This window comes from Ranitomeya variabilis, chromosome 5 (genome assembly GCF_051348905.1).
Source record: "Ranitomeya variabilis isolate aRanVar5 chromosome 5, aRanVar5.hap1, whole genome shotgun sequence".
NCBI classification, from domain to species: Eukaryota; Metazoa; Chordata; class Amphibia; order Anura; family Dendrobatidae; genus Ranitomeya; species Ranitomeya variabilis.
This window is the reverse complement of record NC_135236.1, coordinates 261678356-261697454: the sequence shown is the minus strand read 5'-3', so window position 1 is coordinate 261697454 and position 19099 is coordinate 261678356. Positions and strand designations below refer to the sequence as shown.

Below are 19099 nucleotides of genomic sequence, written 5' to 3'. Positions count from 1 at the left end.
GGACGGCAATCCAAAGGAGAGAGGAGGTGCTGGATCATGACCAGAGACGACCATAGGAAGCAACACCCAGTTTGTAAAGTATGATAAAAGCTAATTTTTGGGATCAGCAGACTGGATTTGGGACTTTTATTTTTTACAGCTTTCCACTATGCTGTACGAAAAGGTCCTAATGGTGGTGGCTGAATTTTATATGGGAAAAACATGGCGACCGGTTCCCTTTGAGGAAAATTCTAAATGATTAAGACAGCAAAGGAATAATGTCTGAATTATATCCAGTACTTTAAATGGTAACTGCAATTCCATAGATATTTTAAGACACAAATGTTAGAGACGTCTTTGTACCTTCTTGAGTATGATGTCTATGTATCCTGCGATTAGCTGAGAGATCTGCTCCCCTTCAGTGGTCTGTACAGAATAATAACTCTCTTGGTATTCTCCAAAGTCCTAAAGTGTATGAGCAATGAACGTCGGTTAGATAAAAATAATCTCTTGTGGCGTACAACGACAATGCATCAAAGCACGCCCATTTAAAGGCAGCTTCAGGTGTAACTAGAGAAATGGCATAACTTAGCTCAAAGTTAGTAAGAAAAATAATTCACAGCAGCTCCTGACTGTTCTCAGCAGCCGTTACACACAAAACAGAGTATCTCACCCTGTGAACTGGTATTTTTACTGGTGCCTGATCAAAAAAAAAAAAGTCTCCAAAGCAAAAGAATCAGAATTTGTAATGATGCTCCACATGGATACTCATCACATACTGGAAGGAAACATGAAAGACTAGAATATACCAGAGTGAAGCTTTTTGGCGAAGCAGCCCAACGTTTCACCGTTGTCAGCGGCCATTCCTGTACTACGTCCTTTGTTTTTTCATCTACCCTCATCACAGAATCCTTAGTGATGCCCAGCAAACGAGGCACAAGCTTGTTTTTGCCCTTCATCTTTTCCTGAGAACACACAAAAATAAATAATGTAGTTGAACACAAACATACATCTAATTCTTATATATTACTGCACAGCTGATAAAAAGGATCTGTGCCCCCCTCCTCTATGTAAGATGACTTCTTAAGGCATGGGGGGGGGTGCATGAGTCAGGTCAAGCCTGGACTTTCTACATTTGCTGACTCCTGGGGTCAGCAGAAAACGTAGACAGAAAATGTGGAAAGATCTGACCGCAGGGAGTGTGTCTAGGTTTAACAATCAAATCTTAACAAGGATGATAATTAGGTAAGAAAGCACCAGAGGAGATGAAAGATGTAAGGAGAAAAAAAAAGCATTAAAAAGGCAGAAAGAATGTGCCATGAAATCAGATTTCTTTCATTCTGCCATATAATACAATAAAACAGTAAAACAATGTGGGGTCAAAGCAGAAAACTACAACATTTCAGAACTAGAGACGCTTGGTAAAGTGACTACACAAAATATGATTATGCCATCAGACTGAACAAAACCTTCATTTATGGACACAAATTAACAATCAGACCAAGGTTTAATAATGTGCGAATATTTTAGCATCCCAGCCCAACTACAAGCTTTAGGAGCCATAGTAAAAGTGTCCTAATGGTCAATCATTCTGACCACAATTTGTATCTTTACTACGTATGAAAAAAAGTGGCGCATTACACCCATAACAAATATTTTCCAAATTTTGTGCATTACCATTAAAGACACATGAATAGTCATAGCCGAAAGTGTTGGTACCCTTAAAAGTGCTCCAGAAAATTAATTGAGATTCTGATTTAGCTTTTAGCACCAGTCAAATTTAAGTCAAGTTAAAGGGCCGACAGTGACTTGTAGGATTGCCGATTCCAACAGGTGATGCTATAGCGTTCAAGTCCTCTTCTGCGCTGAAGAGGCAATTTGCATATCCAGAAAATTAAGTATTTCTCCTAGAAAACTACTGCAATTACACATTTTGTTATACACCTATTTCCTTTATGTGCATTTGAGCAACACAACAAAAAAAAACCTGGAAAAATAGGCAAATCAGACATCATTTCGAGCTAAACCCCCAAAATAGGCAGGATAAAATTGTTGGCACCCTTAACTTATTCTTTGGCTGCACACCCTTTGGAATAAATGACTGCAATCAATCACTTCCTATAACCATCAACAAGCTCCCTACACCTCTCAACTGAAATTTTGGACCACTCTTCTTTTGCAAACTGCTCCAGGTCTCATATTTGCAGGTGCCTTCTCCCAACAGCAATTTGAAGATCTCTTCACATGTGTTCAATGGGATTTACATCTGGATGGCGTGCTGGCCACTTAAGAACTCTCCAGTGTTCTGTTTCCATCCATTTCTGGGTTCTTCTTGAAGTTAGGGGTCATTGTCCTGCTGGAACACCCATTACGCAAACCCAGCTTTCTGTCAATGTGGACTATATCGCCATCCAAAATTCTTTGGTAATTTTCATATTTCAATATACCTTACACACAGTCAATGCACCCAGTGACAAAGGACACAAAACAACCCCAAAACATCTCACCCTCCACCATATTTGACTGTAGGTAATGTGTTCTTTTCTTTGTAGGCTTCATTTAGTTTTCAGTAAACAGTAGAATGATGTGCGTTTCCGAAGAGCCCGATCTTGGTCTCATCTGTCCACAAAACGCTTTCCCAGAGGGATTTTGGCTACTCGTGTACATTTTAGCAAACTGCAGTCTGGCTTTTTTAGGTGTGTGTCAGCAGTGGGGACCTCCTGGGTCTCTTGAAATAGCATTTCATTCAACGGTCAACGAATAGTTCCCGCTGACACTGGTGTACCCACAATGTGCAGGACAGCTTGAATTTCTTTGGAACTAAACATGTGTAATTGCAATCATTTTCTAGGAAAAATACTTCATTTTCTGGAACAATTTCAAAGGTGCCAACACTTTCAGCCATTTTTTCCTCAGAAAATACTACCACTAAGGCTGTGTTCCAACAATGAGTTTTTGATGAACATCGCATCCTTATTGGTCCAGCAAAGTTGTTGGAATTCATAGAAATCTTGTGCCAGCTGTGGGTTGCTTTTTTTCATGCTGCATAAACTGACCTGCAGTGCAGGTTTCAAATCCGCAACATGTCAATTTCTCTCGAGGATACACCGAGTTTTATGTACAGATTTCATAAAATTGTACTGAATGTGAAAAATCTGCAGGTAAACGCACTAAAACACATGGAATCCGCGCACAACCGTATCAATAAAGTTTTGGAAAGCCAGATACCAGGAGGTATCAAAAACAAAGCAGCTTTATTTAAAGCATGAAACACTAAAAAGACAAAAACCTCAGCGGCAAAAATGTGATAAAACCACATATAAAGAAAGCGTACGTAAAAACCCAAGTGAATAGAAAAAAATGAAGGCTCTGCCTGTAGATCATGACTAAGACGCAAGTCAAAACGCGTTGATATTTCCTTACAGTATGTTAGTGCCTGACAATATGTGTTACTTATTTTAATAGCTTTTCAATTAAAGGTTTTTTTTAGCCACCTCTGCCCACCACTGGATCCTTCTTTCTTTTTTTCTATTCATTATGGCTACTCACCTTGATCCGTTAGAGACATTGGTCGGCAGCGGGGAGAACATACACACATGCTGGTAAGCGGACTTTCCTATTTTCTAGTAAAAACCCAAGTAAACTAATTTATGAAATAAATGCAGATATTCTGCAACATCAAAAATGCCCAAATACTCATCGAGGAACGTGGCTTTAAGGTTTGCTCAGATTAGAATATTACTCCTACTTGTGTGGTCCGTGTTAACATCTGATAACACATGGACAGGACATGGACCAGTAATACTCAGAAGCTTTCCAGATGACAGTTTCTTTTCACAAGGACAGTGTCCATGTGAGAAAACAGAACTACAGCATGCACTAGTCTCATCCACTTTTCGTATAAGACTCGTCCATTCAAGTCTATGGGCGCATAAAAAAGGGTTTCTGAAACTAGACCTGCAGTGATCTGATGAGGACTACGGTGTTAACTTTAAACGTCAATTGTCACACTTAACTGGTTTCCAAGCAACATAGTTGCCCAGTATGAATAAAAGAAATCAACAATGAAATTGTTAATCATCATCGATTGTGTGCTCATAAAAATCATTGTTTTTGGCAGTAGAACTGTCAAATATAAATGCTACTCTCAATAGCGTGAAGGATCAACACGATGATTTGGCATAGTTGTCCAGAACGTCAACCTTCACAAACCACGTCCTATATTTTATGGTCAGCTTTGCCACTACCTACATTTAAGAACTTCTCCATTACTATTATTATTACTGGTCCACTGCAAAAATGTAAAAATAACTTCACCTACCACAGGTCCCGATACTGCTTCTCGTTACCATATTATCTTTTTGAATCCAGGAAAGCCAATACTACAGCACGTGACCTCCGAGGCCAACCAATGGGCTCAGCAGTGATGCGGATGAAAACGGCACGAGATCACTACGCTCAGTGATTGGCTTCATCTTGTTAATGAATACCAGAACAGAAGAGGTAGCAAAGAAGATGAGGGGAGCAGGGTAACACTCACTTAATTATTTTGCAAAGGAATATGAAAATACATCTTAGAAAACCCCTTCACCAAGGTTACTGGACCAAGGTTACTGGACTACTCTCTAATAAAGTAGGGATAAAACTTTCAGCCTCTAGTGTGTGCGAATGATGTTCTCCGATACAGATGATCTGGTTTATTTTATGTACAGGCAAAAAACATCATAAAAGAATATGTATACATCTCCACATATCTCCTACCTTAACTAAAAAAAAGGAAACTCCATAAGTGCGTAGAGACCGAGCAAGCTTCACGTATTTCACCTTTGCTTCGATTTCTGTCATTTCCCCACAGTTTTTATGTTCCTGGTGGTCAAAAAATTAAAATAGTGCAGTTTTAAAACAAAAAAGACACTGCAAACTTATGAAGATATTTTTTTTTGCTCCAGTAAAAGATTGTGTGCAATATAAATGTATTAGTAAAGACATGCTATTCATCAGTGTCATATAAGGTGCTATAGGAATGGGCATCACCCAAAACATTAAATCACAAATTCATTAGTAAAGTCGTGATATTCATCAGTTTTATATAAGGAATATAGGAAAAGGCATCAGGAAAATAGGGGCCATGAAATCTGCTCAGACCACATAGTGTGTAACTGCCCAATAACACAATCAAAAGATGCATGAGCAGGAAAAAAACAAAAAGCACCTGCAATGGACAGTCTTCACTGCCCTGAAATTAGTGCCTTTTAGTAAGAGAAGCTAAACAATGCCTACTTGTTAAACAATAAAAAGGAACTGAACCTGAAATATCTTTTTTTCGGCTCCTCTCTGCTTGATATATTCCTTAGGGAGAAACTCCTTCAAGCTGAAAAAAATATGTGATTTACTAACAGCTTAAAAAAATGATAGCAGTAATATTTTGACCTATGAAAAAAGTTCATAAAAGCAAATTGTACATAGAAGCCTCAAATCGTAACTACATTTTTTATTATTTCATTATTCTGCAAGCACTGAAAAGTTATTATTATTTTTTTTTATTTCAATACACTTCATTATCCTAATTTTGCTCCTTCTCTAATAAACACTATACTCGGTCAGTGTACTGGAATTTCCCAGTACTCAGACAGCGAGAATCCCGTACTCTGAATATAGTGTACAGATCTTGCTGAGCAGCGGATGAAAAGAGCTTGTAAAGGGGCATGAATAAAGCATTGAAACAGCAATGCAGCATAGTGTTTGGGAGAGAAGGAACCATAATAAGATGAAGTATATTACAAAAATAACTTTGCACTGCCTGGAGGATAAAAAAAAAAAAAGAAGTTTAATCACACATTAACAATTTCAAGGTATTTTCCAAGACTATTACCGTTGATATTATAGATCATCAATATCAGATCTGTAGGGGTCCAAGTATGCCTATGATCAGTTGATTGATTGAAGGGGTTGGGGTGCTTATTTCATTGCTTAATGTGCATTTTATAGCAGCTCTGCCTGGTACTAGGTGTTGGATATAGTGGAGACATGATAAATTCTTCTGGCTGGAAGAAGTTACCTTTTTAAGATGTTTATCTGAATCTACAGTGCCTTTAAAAAGTCTTCAAACCACTTCAAAATTTTCCAAAATTTTTTCTAAATGTTTTTATTTGGATTTTATGTGATATACCAACATTAAGAATACAATATTTGTGAAGTGTAAAGGAAATTATACATGATCTTCTAAAGGCTTTAAAATTATAAATCTGAAAATTGTGACCAGCATTTGTAATTCAGCCCCACTGTAGTCTGATACCCCTATATAAAATCCTGAAAAACCAATTGCCTCCATAATTCACATAAATAGGTTATTTAGTACACCGACGTTCTGTGAAGGGCTCAGATGTTTGCTTGAAAACATTAGGGATTAAACAGCATCATGAAAACCAAGGAAAGCATTAGACAGGTCAGGGAAAAAGCTGTGAGGAGGATAGGTTATAAAAATAAATAAATGACCCCAACTCGTTACAGCTCACAGGGCACTGTTCAATCTATCATCCACAAATGGAAGGAGTATGGCACAACTGTAAACCTACTAAATCATGGCAATCCACCTACAGTGGGTAAGGAAAGTATTCATACCCCTTTAAAGTTTTCTCTGCAACGTACACTGTGCATCCCCCCATCTTGACTGAAAATTAGAAATGTAGTAATTTTTGCAAATTAAAAAAAATGAAGTATCACATGGTCATAAGTATTCATACCCTTTGCTCAGTATTGAGTAGAAGCACATTTTGAGCTAGTACAGCCATGAGTCTTCCTGGGAATCATGCAACAAATTTTTCACACCTGGATTTGGGGATTCTCTGCCATTCTTCCTTGCAGATCCTCTCCAGTTCCATCAGGTTGGATGGTGAACGTTGGTGGACAGCCATTTTCAGGTCTCTCCAGAGATGCTCAATTGGGTTTAGGTCAGGGCTCTGGCTGGGCCAGTCAAGAATGGTCACAGAGTTGTTCTGAAGCCAATCCTTTGTTATTTAGCTGTGTGCTTAGGGTCATTGTCTTGTTGGAAGGTGAACCTTCGGCCAAGTCTGAGGTCCAGAGAACTCTTGAAGAGGATTTCATCCAGGATATCTCTGTACTTGGCCGTATTCATATTTCCTTCAATGATAAACAGTCGTCCTGTCCCTACAGCTGAAAAACACCCCCATAGAATGATGATGCTGCCACCACTATGTTTCACTGTTGGGATTGTATTGAGCAGGTGATGAGCAGTGCCTGGTTTTCTCCACACATACCGCTTAGAATTATCACCAAAAGTTCTATCGTCGTCTCATCAGACCAGAGAATCTTATTTCTCATAGTCTGGAAGTCCTTCATGTGCTTTTTAGCAAACTCTATGCAGTTTTTCATATGTCTTGCACTGAGGAGAGGCTTCCGTTGGGCCACTCTGCCATAAAGGCCCGACTGGTGGAAGGCTGCAGTCATAGTTGACTTTATGGAACATTCTCCATTCTCCCTACTGCATCTCTGGAGCTCAGCCACAGTGATCTTGGGGTTCTTCTTTACCTCTGTCACCAAGGCTTTTCTCCCATGATTGCTCAGTTTGGCTGGACAGTGAGGTTTAGGAAGACTTCTGGTGGTCTCAAACTTCTTCATTTAAGGATTATGGAGGCCATTGTGCTCTTAGGGACATGGAGTACTGCAGAAATTATGTTGTAACCTTGGCCAGGTCTGTGCCTTGCTACAATTCTGTATCTGAACTCCTTGGCCAGTTCCTTTGACCCCATGATTCTCATTTGGACTGACATGCACTGTGAGCTGTGAGGTCTTATATAGACAGGTGTGTGCCTTTACAAATCAAGTCCTATCAGTTTAATTAAACACAGCTGGACTCCAGTGAAGGAGTAGAACCATCTCAAGGAGAATCACAAGGAAATGGACAGCATGTGACTTAAATATGAGTGTCTCGGCAAAGGGCTTGAATAATTATGACATGTGATATTTCAGTATTTCTTTGCAAAAAATTCTACATTTCTGTTTCTTTCAGTCAAGATGGAGTGCAGGGTGTACAGTAATGTGAAAAAAATAACTTTTTTGAATTTACCAAATGGCTGCAATTAAACAAAGAGTGAAAAAATTAAAGGGGTCTGAATACTTTCCGTACCCACTGTAAACTGACATCCCAAGCAAGGAGAACACTAATTAGAGAAACACTTACAAAGAGACATTCTTACCCATAGAATCAAAATGAGTCTTTGAGGTTACCACATGAACAAAGAGTTCCCCAATTGGAGAAATGTGCAACATGTCAGGAGGGAAAACATGCGTATGACTTGCTGTCGCTAGACTATTTTATTCAGGTTTACAGATGCTTCAACACGTATAACTTCACTTTTTAACTTCAGATTTTGCGGTAAATACAATGGCCAAGTTGCAGCCAGGTCGCACGTCAGCCACTTGCGACTAGCGACAGAAAAGCCAACATTATTTTAGACATTTGCAACTCCGTGTAAAATCCTTAAATCCAATGTGGCAATGAGTCGCTGTGATTCCTTTGTCAAGCGGCACATGTTGCTGTGTTGACCCAGCCTAAGTCACAAGATTATGTAATGTAAGACAAGCTATATAAAATAACAAATTCATTACATCAAGAAACAAGCCCAAGTTAGACATAACAATGTTGAGAAAGTATGGCATAAAGGATACCAAATTAATATAGCTTAATATTAAACATCACATTCTAGTTTTTACTTACTCCAAGAACCCAGGTTTATGTTTAACTTCCACATGAGGTCCAAATTGAATCTGGGTTTGTATCCCCCCAAACTCACAGGCCTTGTCAAATGATACAGGGTGAGAACCATTCAAGATGTCATCACGAGCCTAGAAGATAAAAATAAAAATAAAAATCACCAATCTCTGCTAAGGGGACAATAAACAGCAACCCACGGCATAAAGGAGAACAAGGTCAAGAAATGGCGGACAACTCCACGTACAATAAATGTTTCATTAACTGACCAGACCATCTGTGTCCTCCATCTTGCCTCAGTACATTACCTGCACATACAGCAAGTTGAGCTGTACAGGGTCCCTGGAATCCACATTCTGATCTGAATAGAAGAACTTTCTGCGGAGAAGTAAGGTTTCATTTTCATCTACTCCCTGCTCTCGAAACGTGCGACTGTGATCGAGCCAATTCACTGAAAGATCATGTAGCGGAATCAGTTAGTTCTTATTCAGTCATCATGGAAAATAACCTTTAGAAAATAGTGGAAAAACACCACGGGGGACAATAAAGTAGACTGGACAAAACTACGGCGGCTCATACATGTGTGCCATGGCGTGTATATGACGCAGTGTGGAAATCAAATGTAGGAGGGGACATGGAATATGAAGCGTAATGATCGTGTCTGCTGGTTGATCACTCACACTCATCCTCTGTATGAAGCTTAGCTTTCAGCTTCTCCATTTTCTTCTCATCTCTGAGGAGAGTTCTGTCCTTCTTCAGGGTGCCAGTTGTCTCTTCTTTTTTTTCTTCGACAGTCTCCCGTATAAGAGAGTACTCCTCATAGTTAGTAATTCCTGCCACAGAAAGAGTATTCCTGGCATCAGCATCACATAGTGATGAGCGAACGTGCGCCGATAAGGTGTTATCCGGGTGCTAAGAGTCTTTGGTGTGCTCAAATAATATGTTCGAGACCCCACGTCTGCATATCAACACATGCAGGGATTGCCTAACAAACAGGCTGTCCCTGTATGTGTTGTGGATGTGGAACAGACGAGACACGCAGGCGTGGGGTCTCTTACATCAATTTAAGGAATCTTACATTGCATCATATCACTGCTCATTTGCTTTTTTAAAAGCCGTCTCACCTATTCTGCTACAGATGGTCACCAGAAGTTCTCCTACAGTCTTGGAGTCATCAACCATAATCATTTTTGCTGCTCCATCTAACATTCGAATCTTCTGGGGTCGTTGTTTCTTTTTATACTCCAAGACATCCTGAGGAAAAGAGCAGTAAACTGAGATAGAAAGTCACAGAAAGTCATAAAGACAGATAGTAATTTCTCAAGAAGACAGCAAGCCTTGGCCATAATGACATGATAAATGCCTAAAATACTGAACATTGTGAAGCACTGATCTCATTAAGAATTCCAGTACAACAAATTGTAGTTACATTATCAAGGAGTGCACCAGCATAGATTAATAGACGTATTTACTTATGCCGGTCTTAAAGAGACCATCCAGGCAGAAGTTAGAATGTATAGGTGATGTTAACATACCATTTACTGCCAAGTCAAGGTCATTGGTTAGTTTTTAGCTTGTCTCCTTGATCAGTGACTAGAGGAGCTTAAAGGGATTCTGAGATGTAGGGGCAGAGATTCTGATTCCAGCAATGTGCCACTTACTGAGCTATTAGCTGCAGATTTGATAAAAATCAATGTTTTATATGCTGCAGATTAGCAGTTCTCTAAATGCTGATCTCGATATAACTCAACCCACACCTCTGATTGGCAGCTTTCTACACTGTGCATAGGCAAAAAGCTGCCAAGAAATGGAGGAGGCATGGTTATACAGAGCTCTAAAATTTGGAGAACTACATGGAATCAGGATTACTAGTCCTCTAGTGTTAATCTCCTGCTGATAAAACTGATTTTATCAAAACTACAGCAAGCAGCCAAGTAAGTGATACATCACAGTAATCAGGGTCTCTGAACATTATGCTGCTCTCCGATTAGTTGAGTGTTCCCAGCGTGATTAGACACAAATTCCGGAGAACACTAGTAACAGCACCTGCACAAAAGGCACTGGATGCCTGGGTCCATAGAAATGCAGAAGACTGTGGGGGAAAGAAGAGAACAGTAATGTGCATGACTGAGATTTCCTCTCAATTGGTTGACATCACAGGGACAGACTGACACGGATGGGAAGAGAGATATATGGGGATGAAGCACGGAGGCAAACATATATCTACAGGGATCATCCAGCCCAGAGTCAGGAAGAGGTCATTTATATAAAGTGATAAAAGAGGATTTCCCAGCTACAAGGCATCTGATATGACACACACATGTAGAACTTTTTTCGGCCTCTATGCCCATATTAATAGATTAGATAGGCTAAACGTGGTGGCAGATTTTCTGTAAGAACATATATAGTGTACAGAAACAAATGAAACCCAGCGGTCGCTGCAGCGTACTATCTCCCATTCAAGGAAAAGTACTGGGAGGCGACCACAACGTAATATATGAGGCCGCAGTGTTCTGTACCTTATGTGGCTTATATATGGCCTATGCTGGAGAACATTTCAGCCGATCGGTGTGAGTGCTGGGTGTCAGAACCCTCCCGATCTCATACTGATTTCCTGCCCAATGGATAGGTCATCAGTTGTTAAATCCAGGACAACACATTAAATCTCACACCAATTTGGTTTACAGTAAGGCTATGTGCACACGATGTGGATTTGCTGCGGATCCGCAGCGGATTTTTCCGTGCAGAAACGCTGCAGATCCGCCCTGTGATGTACAGTACGTTATTCAATGGGATAAAAAAAAAAGCTGTGCAGATGGTGCGGAAAACTCAGTGTGGAATTGCTGCGGATTTCAAAGAAGTGCACGTCACTTCTTTTGTGCGGATCTGCAGCTTTTCTGCATCCCTCCATGATAAAAATCAGCATCAATTCCGCATAAAAACAGCACAAAATCAGCGGCAAATCCACGGCTGCAGATTCTGCCAGGAGATGCGGATTTTGTGCAGAAAATTCTGCACCTCTTTTCCTACGTGTGCACATAGCCTAAGGGTCTGTTACACCTGTGACTGGCGCTGGCGGTCATATAATAGACTGTTTGCACAGGCCGACCATGCTTCAGATGCGCTCGGAACACATCGTAACAGATCGTCCTGTGCGCATAGGCTGCCATCCTTACCAAAAGTGCAGTATTGTTTACACAGGACAATGTGCTGCCGAGAAGGATCTTCGGGGCAAACCTGTTTAGACTGCACGATTATCCTAGAAATGCTCCTTCATACTTCTGCAGTGTAAATGGACAGGTCTAGAGAATAAAAGGCTGGCTATAATGTTCCATTGTTAGAAATGGACTACTGCAAGGATGTAATAGTAATCTTAGGTTTTTCACCAATTTCATTCATCTTCATGTGTACTGGCATCAAGCTTGTTACATGCACATGGCAGCAATCACAGGCCAGCTCTCAATGTTTCTGTTGCCATACCCCATTCCTCAGCATGTAATAATCCAGGGTCCGGCCAGCCTCCAACCAGATTCCTTTCCTCGGATCTTCATCAGATAAGAAGAGACCAAAGTCGAATGCTGTGGGCAATGGGAAGAGGTCACGTCATACAGAGGGGCTCTGGGGTAAGTGCCCAGTGGTTGGGCACAGCACAACAAAGCACTGTTTCCATGAACAAGAACCTCCATTGTTCAAAACAGCCACATCAACAACAAAGAAACCATATGAAAAAGTCATAAATTTACAGGGTGAAGTGCTTCGCTAACGAGACAAGACCTTCTCACTGTCTTGCAGATTTTATTTAGTGGGAACAACTTGTAAACTAGTGTTACCCTTATAGCCAGAGTATATGTGTAGTAAGAGCAGGGCAGACTACGGTAATATGAAGGATTTATATTTCAACAATTATTAAAAAAGAAGAAGTAAAATGTAAATACCTTGTCCTGTCTGAGCCTCGGGGACCCTCTCCCGGATGATCCGGCAGGCATCGTAGACAGCAGTGGATGGCTCAAATTGCATGGTCTTGACAACATTGCACTGCCGTACGCAGATCTTCAGCGACAGGGCAACCATGGTGCCTGCTAACTGAACAAATCCTGCACACAGAGGACAAGAAAGAAAATTAATATAATGGATAGATACGGGCATAATAGATGCAACGGGGATTTCCATTTCAACCTGATTCACATGTGACATTTAGAGGCAGATTGAGTAAAACTCAATATTTTTAACAATATAAACTTAGACAAAAGCCAAAATCTCAATGGCTCTAATCTCAATAGATTTGCAGCAACTTTAGACAATCTGGGTTTATACCACTTATTAGTTAGCTTACTTTAACTTTGCAAGAAACAAATCCTGTAAATTTACATTATTTGTCCCTGTGCTATTGTAAATTAAGGTGCAGGATTCAAGAGCCCACAATTAAGCAAGAGCAGTATGTCTCAGGCTGTATGACACAGCCAGAACCCAGTGGAGAAGCAGTTTCTTACCGCCTGGGTCTTCCTTTTCATTGGCTCAGTTAAAACCATGTAGTGTGAAGAAGCATCGGCATTGCCAGCGCGTCTCTAAGACCTCACATGATTGCCAGGATACTGTCCAAACAGCAGAGCTGCGGGGGACTAGTAAATCCAGATCAGTTCCGCACACACGCCTGACGTCAGCCCCGCACACACGCCTGACGTCAGCCCCGCACACACGCCTGACGTCAGCCCCGCACACACGCCTGACGTCAGCCCCGCACACACGTCTGACGTCAGCCCCGCACACACGTCTGACGTCAGCCCCGCACACACGTCTGACGTCAGCCCCGCACACACGCCTGACGTCAGCCCCGCACACACGTCTGACGTCAGCCCCGCACACACGTCTGACGTCAGCCCCGCACACACGTCTGACGTCAGCCCCGCACACACGTCTGACGTCAGCCCCGCACACACGCCTGACGTCAGCCCCGCACACACGCCTGACGTCAGCCCCGCACACACGCCTGACGTCAGCCCCGCACACACGCCTGACGTCAGCCCCGCACACACGCCTGACGTCAGCCCCGCACACACGCCTGACGTCAGCCCCGCACACACGTCTGACGTCAGCCCCGCACACACGCCTGACGTCAGCCCCGCACACACGCCTGACGTCAGCCCCGCACACACGTCTGACGTCAGCCCCGCACACACGTCTGACGTCAGCCCCGCACACACGTCTGACGTCAGCCCCGCACACACGTCTGATGTCAGCCCCGCATACACGTCTGATGTCAGCCCCCCATACATGTCTGATGTCAGCCCCATCTAGTGGGTCATCCACAGCTAGCCAAGGAGTGTGAAGACAGAACAGATCTTATATTATATTGAGGGGTGCTATCTCTAGATGTGTATACTAGACCACGTCACTGTGTATACTATACTGGGGGGGCTTCTTCCTGGATGTATAAATAAATGTACTGGGAGAAAAGCAGCGTTTTGAAAGATTCGTGTATATTTTACTGGATGGGAAGGACAGGAAGGGCGGTGGGAGAAGTATTATATTAGCTAACTTTATACTAACCTGATAACATCGCCCCCTCAAAAGCTGCACTAGCTCTTTGTCAGTTGTTAAGCAGGTAACCGCTGCATCCAGTGATTATCCTCAGCAGTGATGGCCGCCTGGTCAGCACATGACCATTGAGGCCAGTGACTAGCTGCAGCGGTCATCTGAAGGTAGCCAGAACAACGTCAATATAGCTACAGAAGAGTGGTGGGGGATTTACGGGAAATTTCTTTGTTATTGCTTATACCGTATTTACTTCCAACGGTCCTTGAATCTAGTAAGTCTCAAAATCCATTTAGTCTGACCGTTTCCAGATCGGCCTTGTCTGAACAGGCAGTCAATCATCGAACAATTAGGCCAATGTAAACATACCTTATAAATAGAAGATACCTTCCAATATTTTAGATAATGTAAGGAGGACCATATATATATGCCCCATATGTAAAAACTAAAATTCACAAGAAATCCAGCGTAACGTACAGTCCACATCCAGAGACTGCAATAAAATGTGGCAGGCAGAGTCACAATGTGTAACTATATCTCACTGTGGTCTCCATTACCAGAAGAGCTGATCATGCCACAGAGATAGGGACAGAACAGAGTGACTGAGGAAAAATGGTGGGAGGGAAAAGAAGAAGATACAGCACAGGAAGGACCAAGAGACAATAAAATCAGGGAACATGAAACAGCAGGGCCAGGGAAATAAAAGCAAATATAAGTGGTTAGAAGACAACTGCTGCACAAGAAAGTGGACAAGAGGAGGGAGATAGAGAAATGCAGGACTGGGACAAGGGAAGAGAATATTGCTGTATATGAAGCACAGTAACAAGTGGCACGATCCGTCTGTGACCTTATGATGAGAGCTGGGAGAGTCAAATAGCAAAATAACAATGTATCCTCTCCTCTGGGACAGATTCCAAGAAGAAATTAATTTAACAAGAAGCATATGCAGCCCTAATTACTATAAAGGGTCCAGGCCACGTCACAGTCACAGAATCTGTCAGTGCCTTCTCTTTTTTTTTTTTAGGAGCCATTAATGACCAAGTAATTTACGTAATGCAGGATAATCTAGTATTCTTCAGGTTAAATTTAATAATGACAATAGAGAAGGAGTAATGTCTGTGCACCCCAAGCTGAAAAGCAAAACCATAATGACCAGTGATATAACATCTATGTGACCACACTCTGGGGTTAGACTAATAACCATTAATGTCAGGGTGCCGTGCATATAATTAAGGCTTATATATCATATACTACATATATAAAATACATAAAAGTATAATAAACTAACAGTGACAGTACAGGTACAGAGGATCCTGCCCCTTGGTTTACAACCCACAAAGTTATTGGGGAACAAGACCGTTGGAAGGGGCAGACGCCACAGGTATAGCAGCGTCAGGCAGAGGCCGCGGGTATGGCAGCGTCAGGCAGAAGCCGCGGGTATGGCAGCGTCAGGCAGAAGCCGCGGGTATGGCAGCGTCAGGCAGAAGCCGCGGGTATGGCAGCGTCAGGCAGAAGCCGCGGGTATGGCAGCGTCAGGCAGAAGCCGCGGGTATGGCAGCGTCAGGCAGAGGGCGCGGGTATGGCAGCATCAGGCAGAGGCCGCGGGTATGGCAGCATCAGGCAGAGGCCGCGGGTATGGCAGCATCAGGCAGAGGCCGCGGGTATGGCAGCATCAGGCAGAGGCCGCGGGTATGGCAGCATCAGGCAGAGGCCGCGGGTATGGCAGCATCAGGCAGAGGCCGCGGGTATGGCAGCATCAGGCAGAGGCCGCGGGTATACGCAATACGTCGCTTAATGTAAGTCTATGGGGAAAAAACGCATCCTGCAAAAGTGCTTGCAGGATGCGTTTTTTCCTCATAGACTTACATTAAGCGACGTATTGCGATGGATTTACACACGTCGCAACCGTCGTGCGACGGTTGCGCCGTGTTGTGGCGGACCGTCGGGACCAAAAAACGCTACATGTAAAGTTTTTTGCTCACGACGGTCAGCTTTTTCCGACCGCGCATGCGCGGCCGGAACTCCGCCCCCACCTCCCCATGGGGCAGCGGATGCGCTGGAAAAATGCATCCGCTGCCCCTGTTGTGCGGCGGAGACAACGCTAGCGTCGGGAACCTCGGCCCGACGCACCGCGACGGGCCGAGCTCGACGCTAGTGTGAAAGTAGCCTTATTCATGTTAAATGCATTGTTTTATTTTTGTCACTTTCCATTTTTCAATCTGTATTTAGAATAAATCAAAATATTGCAATTTTCACACTGGTCATTAGTTTTTTGGGTTTTTTTACTTTAACTTTCCGTTGTATAAGGAAACAAGACTTGGGCATTAGCCACAATAAACACACTCCCACACAATCTTTTGTATTGAAGAATCTAGTGAGCAAGTGCAAAAGTAACTGTGAGGGGAAGACAAGCAAGGTCAGGTGTGACAGCACCTATTGTGAGAGGTGGATCTTGCTTCATCTGCTGTATATATTGATCCTACAAAAAGCCTGGAGTAATTATGCACCCAGAAACATAATTCACTAAAACTCAAATTTTATTATAAATATAACATACACGGAAACAAAGTACATAAACAAGGTGCTCATAGCATACACGTACAAAGGACAAAGACTACTGCAGGTAACACCATATGGACACTAACAGGCAACGCACCGTTCAGTATCAAACTGAGTCCGGTTCAGATGGCCACATCTAACGGTATGTACATCTCCCATATAAATCCTTATGCCTACATAGGCCAAATTAAAGGACCGATAAAGCCATGTTAGTCTTACCCATTTAGGTTGGTGCCAGTGTCAGTCTGACAAGTAGATTCAAGGATTTGTTACATAGAAAAACCCGCCTTTGGTGGAATAAATCCTTCCTGGAACGATATATTTCTTGCGGATTGATCCCTAGGGGATTACGCATCCAAGTGTTCCCATCGTTTAATATTGATGATGACGTATTTAGAAATGAGTGGGAGGAGGTCGCAGCAACGTGCTCAAAGGGGTTTATGACTCTTTTGATTAAGAACAATGAGACGACCATCAGCGAGCTAGATAAAGATCTAGAAAACATCCAGGAGGAAATTAATAAAATCCTTACTCCCGAAACAAAAACTTCTTTCCAAAATAATCTGGACTTAGACATCCAGAAATGGGAGAAAGAAATTGTAGTCCAGAAAACAAAGAAATACCAACGTGACGTTACAGACACTCAAAATAATAGAGTATACAGGTGGAGGAATAATCAGATGAATAGGAAATTTGCGATGAGGGGGAGATCTATATCAGTCTCATCAATGTCATCGGCTGATGAGAAAACAAGTACAACTGAAAAGGGAAGTGTGGGATTGGATAGAACTGATGTACAGAGAGATCGGTGGCATAAGATAACGAGATCTGGTAATAAGAGAAAAACTCCCCTATCACCTCAGAAAGACAAAAGACCTAAGAACGCCACGCTCGAGGTAATTAATTTATCACAACATACCTTAACGGAAACCCAGCGTGAGGTCCTTGGTCTTGGTCTTTCCTTCTCCCCTTGCAATAACTTTGATTACTTTACAGCACTAAAAGACTTGAACCTATTCTCACGAAAACTTATTTTGAAAAAACTCCACTCACGATCCCCATTGGAAGAAGCAACTATGACTGAACAGGAAGTTCTTTCCATCCTGGAAGAATTGGAAAATGAGTCCTCTAATCCTCCTACAGGTATGCCTCCTCCGTCTATATGTGCCAGATCAACCACGTTCCCCCCTCTGTCACTATGCCCTCAGGTAGAAATTTTTACCAACTTAGTGGCTGCTGATTTAAAATCTATCAGCAATAGAAAAAAGCAGGACAACCTTACATGGTGTCAAAGGAAAGCACTGAGGGAAATTCTTGCATTGCAAGATGTGGTTATTAAACCATCAGATAAGGGGGGGAACGTGGTTGTTTGGCCCACGGAGAAATACGAGAAGGAGGCCTTTAAACAATTGCGCAACAGAGAAACTTATACTCTTCTTCCTAACAACCCTATACCAAAATTTATGGTTGAACTAATGGAGATCTTGGAGGAGTCCTTATATCAGGGCATTATAAGTAAAAAAATTTTTGATGGCCTCATTGTAGAATTTCCAGTTGTCCCCACGTTTTATCTTCTCCCCAAGGTCCACAAAGACTCTAGGAATCCCCCAGGGCGTCCGATTGTCTCTGGCATAGGGGGGCTCTGTGACCCTGTGTGTAAATATATTGATTATTACTTGAGATCACAGGTAGAGACCTTGCCCTCCTATGTCAGGGACACTACGGACGTCCTGAGGAGACTTGATGGCCTGAATCTGGAGCCTGATATGGTACTAGTCACGGCAGACGTTGAAACACTTTATACCTCCATCAATCATGATGATGGGATGGAGGCAGCATCATTCTTTTTGGGGTCAAGTAGTGTTGATTCTGATATTGCGGGCCTGGTGTTGAGGCTCTTGCGGTTCATCCTGACACATAATTGCTTTACGTTTAGGGACCGATACTACCTCCAGTGTCGCGGGACTGCGATGGGGGCGGCTTGTGCGCCTTCATATGCTAATCTGTTTTTGGGATACTGGGAGAGGACTCTCTTCCAGGAGGGCGCACAATCCGCCCCCCAAGTTCTGGGGTGGTATCGGTACATAGATGATATTTTATTTATTTGGCAAGGACCTATTGAACAGCTTCATCTGTTTATGCAGGAATTGAACCGTAACAGCCTCAACATCAGGCTCACATATAAGTATAGCCGTGACAGTATCGATTTCCTTGATATCAGGCTTCATACCCAGGAGGATGGATCCATTAACACTGATGTATTTAGGAAAGAGACTTCAGTGAATGCCCTTCTTCACG

The 19099-nt window shown here is 42.4% G+C and overlaps 1 protein-coding gene and 1 long non-coding RNA gene across 3 annotated transcripts in view; one reads left to right on the top strand and one right to left on the bottom strand.

The window, feature by feature from the left end:
- The window catches only part of TLN2 (talin 2), a 248215-nt gene that overhangs the window by 125796 nt on the left and 103320 nt on the right, over positions 1–19099 (bottom strand). For both annotated transcript variants that reach the window (XM_077264168.1, XM_077264170.1), the window contains exons 3-12: positions 12646–12804; positions 12191–12288; positions 9835–9964; positions 9391–9543; positions 9019–9161; positions 8717–8844; positions 5287–5350; positions 4741–4845; positions 789–944; positions 343–444 (exon numbers count right to left, since the gene is read on the bottom strand). In XM_077264168.1, coding sequence (XP_077120283.1) covers positions 343–444; positions 789–944; positions 4741–4845; positions 5287–5350; positions 8717–8844; positions 9019–9161; positions 9391–9543; positions 9835–9964; positions 12191–12288; positions 12646–12781 — 1215 coding nt within the window. In that variant the 5' untranslated portion in view covers positions 12782–12804. The remainder of the gene's footprint in view (positions 1–342; positions 445–788; positions 945–4740; positions 4846–5286; positions 5351–8716; positions 8845–9018; positions 9162–9390; positions 9544–9834; positions 9965–12190; positions 12289–12645; positions 12805–19099) is intronic.
- LOC143773593 (uncharacterized) lies at positions 4141–4630 on the top strand. The gene is made up of 2 exons (XR_013215248.1): positions 4141–4209; positions 4351–4630. It is a non-coding gene; the product is annotated as an uncharacterized LOC143773593 (long non-coding RNA).